We start from the raw sequence: 6,000 nt of genomic DNA on the forward strand, positions 1-6,000 counted from the left end.
AAAAATCAACTAGGAGCATATACGCACTCCCTTTTGGGGCTACCCACATAACATTTCCCAAAGAAAACAATCTATGCCATAAATTCAAAGCGGTTAGAGAATACAAGAATAGATGATCCACGGATCCCCCATTCTGACAACACATAATGCACCACTGAGGATTTAGAAAACGATTAGGTCTCCGTTTCTATAATAATTATAGACTAAGATAGTTTACAAAGATAGATTTAAATGGGGGAGAAGAAGAAGACAGATAGTTTACTAAGATAGATTTAATTGAGGAGAAAGAGAATAAGAAGAAGAAGATTGATTTAATTGGGGGGAAAGAGAAGAAGATTTTAGGAAGGAAACAGATGTTTGGAGGGTACAACTTATGTATGCCATCATTTGAGCAGATTTAACAAGATGGCAATGGGTACACGTACAAGAGAGCTTACAGGTACTTCACATTTGTGCATCTAATAAACTTAGATCAAATGGCAATACTTTGGACATGTTAATAATTGGTAGCACTTTATCTTCACAAAGCAGTGCAAAGCGTCTATAAACTTAAATTATAGGTCAAAATTACTAACCTTTCCTTCTCAAAAACCAACAGCAGTCACTCAAACGATTGGGACCTTAATACAACAAAAAGACAAAATAACTACCTTTCATGGAAAGAGCATTACCTAAAGTGATGGGTTTGCACTTCACCATATGTATAAAAAATGATCAAAATCGCAAAAAGAATTAAATATTATCATAATCAAATTGAAACCAAAAGTTGGTCCGATGAGTGACATCACTGTTCCTCCTTTGGTGGGTTAATTGCCTTTTTCAGTTGATTAAAATCTTTATCTTTGAAAGCACCACAATCTCCTAAATTCTTGTGCCATCATTCCATGAAAAATTATTTACATGAAATTTAAAAATTCAGAGCTTCATGAGTTTACAGAGCCATATCAAAACCTTAGAAATATTTACTCGTCTTCTTCCAATCCAGATTCTAGTTTTTGAACTCATTTGTCAAGAACTTCATTTCCTAAAAATCTCTATCAAGCTACTTGAGAAATTCAGCTACCAAATCCCCAAATTCTCTGACCAAAAAACTAAATAAAAAAATATCCCCAAATTCTACATCCTTATGTGATCTGTTCCTTACACGTACCGTCCACAATTCTTGTTAACAGGTGCACATGGATAATATATTGTTAATGACTATGAAGCACGGACACCTCTCCGGGTTACATACGAGTGCCCAACACGAGTCGGACACACTCCGGACATGTGTCGGACACGTTTGAAAGAGTCAGGCATGGATCTACGAAGACGGATCTAAAAAGAATCGATTGAGATGGTTTGGTCATATTCAACGGAGACCAACTGAGGCAGTAGTGAAGAGATGCGATACTATAACGGTAGATGGAAGTGTTAGGGGACGGGGTAGGCCTAGATTAACGTTGGTTAGCGTTGTAAATAGAGATATGGATCTACTTAATTTTACTAATGAAATGGCCTTTGATAGGGCCGTGTGGAGAAGAAGAATTCATGTAGTCGACCCCATTTGATGGGACTTAAGGCTTGGTTTGGTTTGGTTTGGTTTTACGGGTCCGCGCATCCGTATCATGTCACGTGTCCGTGCTTCTTAGGTTAACGATGAGCTGCTCTGCAAGTCTAAGCGGACAAAGTGAGCACATTTTAAGAATCTAATCAAGAAGCCTAGACTACTAAGCATGAGCAGGTAAAGTATGTGCATATATTATAATTATCAATCGGTATTGAGATTTGAATGTTGAACTTTCTTGTTTTGATACCATGTTAACAACTAACTCTACCTTGTTTGACAGGTATGATAGAGAAAATATGGCGGTTCTTTGTTTCCAAATGCAAGTGATAAGCGGGTTTGGCTCATTCATCCCATAGTCATCTTTTCAAGCAAATCCTTCTTTGATAAAATCATCAATGAGTCCAATGCTCTTTCTTTTCCCTGTCACAGAAGAATTTGAAAAGCACGTGTGATGATCCTTGGCTCATGGAAGTGTATTGAATAATGATACTTTTTCAATCAAGAAGACCTAATCGCTATCTTTGCCCACGATGGTGCATTATGAGTAGGGGGAATGGGAAATCCATGAAGCATCTATTTTTGCATTGCTCCGTTGCATCAAATCTTTGGCATCGGCTTTTTCATTTGACCAAGTCACATTAGGTGGCTCCGAGAGTGTGTGCTCATATGCTCCTAGTTGAAGTTCAAGGTTTTGGGCACAATAAGAGAGCAAAAGTGCTGTGGCTGTGTTATTTTCGGCATCTTTTGGGAAATTTAGTTAGAAAGCAATGCAAGGATATTTGAGGACAAGTTTGAGGAAGTCGACTTGTTGTGAGACAAAGTGTGTCATTGGGCATCGTTTTCGGCGTCTACTACAAAACATTTTGAAAGGTTCCATTCTTTTTCATTTCTAGATATTGGAAAGCAGTTTATGTATAGGGGTTTTCTTTGGAATTTTTGTTTTCATGTAATAACTAATTTTCTTGTAAAGGACACCTTGTCCTCTTTCTATTTTTGTTCTTGTTTTTGTTCCTTTTTGCTTCATCATGAAATTTATTTTGTTGCTAATAAAAACATTATAAATAAATAATAAATAAATAAACTTCTTTTTCTCTAACATAAGTAAACATGTTTGTTTTGCAATTAACTTTTGTATAGGGCATGAACCTTAGGTACTCCCTTGGGTTCCCCAAAAAAGTATAGCCTCCGTCATATTCCCCTCTCTAAAACTAGTGACTCTAGAGGAGCCGGTCTTGAAAATGTGCTACTAGCCTCTACTTTATGTTAAAAGGGAAGGAATGATTAAAGTTGAGAGAACTTTTACATTTAGAAGAAACACACAATATGGCAATGTGGAGATCTCCCTCATATGAAGAACCAGATGTCATAAGGGTTATGGTAGATGGAAATGTTAGGGGAAGGGACAGATCTAAATCAACATGGAATAGTGTAGTAAATAGATATATGAAACTCCTTAATTTGACTAACCAAATAGTGAGTCGAATAGAGAAGAAGGATTCATGTAGCTGATCCCATTTAATGAGACTGAAGGCTCGGTCTGGTTTGGTTTTAGCTTGGCTTGGCTTGGTATGGTATTTTTTGGAACCTCCAAAACAGTTCCTTGTGTAAAACCTTTGGGCAAACTTATAATAGATGTCCTTCCTCTCCCAACACTCCGAGCAAGATAATTAAACCTCAACAAGAATGAACAATGAGAAAAGAAGTGGGTAAACACAATGTTTGGCAAGAAGTGCCCAAGAGGAGAGCAAAAGGAATTGTTTCAGCCTCAAAAGATATCCGTAGTGATAAGAAATTGAAGGGGCAATGGTGCATCTTGTAGCACCAATATGTTTGAAGTCCATGAATCGAGCGATCAAGAAACAGCAAATGGATGTCCATCAAGTGTGGTATGTGTACAAGAAATTGGGTCTCCAATTCAAAAGGGAGAGAGTAATGGAGTGGAAGAATAGACTACATCAAGAAAGGCGAACAAGAATAAACTTGCGATAAAATAAGCTATCCAATCCTTGCTCATTTTTATTCACCAAAATTTGAGAGAAATTTTGGTTAATAGCTTGATTTGATATGGAAGACTCCACTCCATGCTCTCTTTTTTTCATCAAATCTTTTTCAAAAATTCCAAACTTATCCTAAAAATTTGTCTTCACCATTTTTTATGAAAGAAAACTATCTCAAATCCTGACACTTTCTAAAATTTCATCAAATTTGAGTAAAAATAAAATGGTTGAAAATTTGGTGAAGGATTTGGTTCATCCTTCATTTGGTCAAAAAATTGCCTCTCTTGAATCAATACAGAATTGATGAAATGGTGGGAGCACACTTTTAGCCATTTTTTCATCAAATTTGAACTAAGATGGAAAAATTGATGAAGAATTGGAAAGGTAGCAAGAGAGATGGTAGGGACTACATTTTCTACTCCACAAAAGAGATCTAAGCAAAAGCTCCCTAGCAAGGTTGGGGTACAAAAATGAAAAACCTCCTCAGCTCTTTGTTACTGACCTCTCAAGTTGTGAGATATATTTTATTCTGACTTGTGACCTGGCCTCCCAGGTTGTGAGAGTTTTGTCTGGTGTAAGCTTGGTTACGGCGTGCCCTTGCTTTGTTAGTGTGATCCATTACATGCCTAGCCACTCGGGCTGTGAGTGGATTTCTCAGGTTAGGTTTGGTTTGCGTTTTTCTCTTTGAGATTGGGTTTGGTAATAAAATGGAAACCATATAAGAAACAACCCAATTCTGTCTCACCTTCCAATCCAAACGGAGTGTAATTCTACCAAGACCTTCAGCAAAATAATAATAATTCGATTCTCCGCAGTATAGCAGCATTAACCACACAAAAAAGAACACTTTGGAAGTAATATATTTTCTCAATGAACTTCTCATTACCAACAGCTTCCAACAATGACAAAAAGGTCAATAAAACAAAACCAAAAAAAATGTTTGCTTCATAAAATAAAAAAAATTTAAAAAAAAAATTACAGAAAAAGAACAAACTAACTATGGAAAATGAAAGAGATAATTGGCATGCGTTTGAGCAGCAAAAAATAGCCATCACTCTGTTTATTATTCAGCTCATTTCAAGCAAATTTGAGTGAAACCCCAAAACAACATAAATCAGAAAACTGAAAATATCATATATCAACATTGTATCAATGATATATACATATGTATGTATATATGAAGCTAACCGTGAGATAATCTTCGGGTCTGAACACGGTTGGGACAATGGCCGAGGAAGATTTTGCTTCGGCTTCTTCGACTTCAGGCCGCTTCGCCTCAGTCTCGGGCTCGACTGGCTCAGACCCATCAGTCGAATCGGAACAGAAAAACAACCTCTGACAGAAATTAGGGTTCCGGCGATTGGAGCCTCTGAGTGAGTCCAAAACTCGGAGCAATGGCGAGTTGGAGTCAGTCCCATGGCGGAGATGGGAAGGTAAAGAGGAAGGTGTGGAGTGGAATCGAAGTCGCAGACACGAAGATGATAAGGCTTTCAACATGGGTAGTGAAATTGAGTGTGCCAAAGATTGGTTTTGTGTATGTGTTTGTGGGACTTAGATTGTGTTGTTTGGATATGGTTTTAGAGTGAAACCGCCATTGATGATGAGCTTGGGCAGAAAGAAACGATTTTTGTAACCTGTTCAAAGCCCTCCATAAACCCTTGTGTTTGTGCTTACGATATTGGCCTGCATCCGTTTGGAAAGCGGGTTTTTTTTTTTTTTTTTTTTTTGACTTTTTAGTTTTTGTTTGATTATTTTAATTTAGGTTAAAAATTTTGGTTTGAAAAAGATATTGGTTTTTTTTTTAGCTTTTTAGTTTTTATTTGATTATTTTAATTTAGGTTAAAAATTTTGGTTTGAAAAAGATTTTTTTATTTTTTTTTAAGAGAATAATGTAATGATTATATTTTAAATGTAATGTTTTTTTTTATGACTAAAATAATTTTTTTTTTTTTTTGCTTAAAAAAAAAAAAAAACCCTGCAAATCAACTTGCCAAACGAATCATTTCCCACGTCAAAGTTTTTTTTTTTTTTTTTTTTTTTTTTTTGGTGTGGCAAATAACTTTTACAAAAGTCATCATTTGGCATGTGTGTTGCTTTCAAGAATGTTACAGACCACTAAATTTTTACCACTAACATCACCACTATTAAAAAAAAAAACAAAAACTAAGACACAAAACATATGTGGCAGTGGACCCACTGCCACATCCCTAGTGCAACCACTAATTAGTAGTCTGCATCATTTTTCGTGTTGCTTTTTAATTTTTTGAATATTTTAATTTAGAATTAAAAAATTTCGTTTATGATGAATTTTTTGATTTTTTTAAGTTTTGTGAAAAAAATAAAATAATTACGATTTAGATATAACATTTTATCTTATTAATTTTTTAATTTATTTTATCTTTTTATGACTAAAATAATCAAAAAAATTATCCCAAACATAGACAAAGTTAAAAT

At 35.4% G+C, this 6,000-nt stretch overlaps 1 protein-coding gene across 3 annotated transcripts in view; it reads right to left on the reverse strand.

Moving 5' to 3' along the window:
* Window positions 1-5,230, reverse strand: part of LOC114288218 (lon protease homolog 1, mitochondrial) — a 36,623-nt gene extending 31,393 nt beyond the window's left edge. For 2 of the 3 annotated variants that reach the window (XM_082868432.1, XM_082868433.1), the window contains exon 1: window positions 4,735-5,214. In XM_082868432.1, coding sequence (XP_082724558.1) covers window positions 4,735-5,043 — 309 coding nt within the window. In that variant the 5' untranslated portion in view covers window positions 5,044-5,214. Of the gene's footprint in view, window positions 1-4,734 lie in introns of all 3 variants that reach the window. The other variant, XM_082868431.1, reaches the window with a different exon arrangement.
* Window positions 5,231-6,000: the final 770 nt, after the last annotated feature.

Source organism: Camellia sinensis, chromosome 5, assembly GCF_055761805.1.
Source record: "Camellia sinensis isolate YWXY chromosome 5, ASM5576180v1, whole genome shotgun sequence".
In the NCBI taxonomy this organism is placed as follows: Eukaryota; Viridiplantae; Streptophyta; class Magnoliopsida; order Ericales; family Theaceae; genus Camellia; species Camellia sinensis.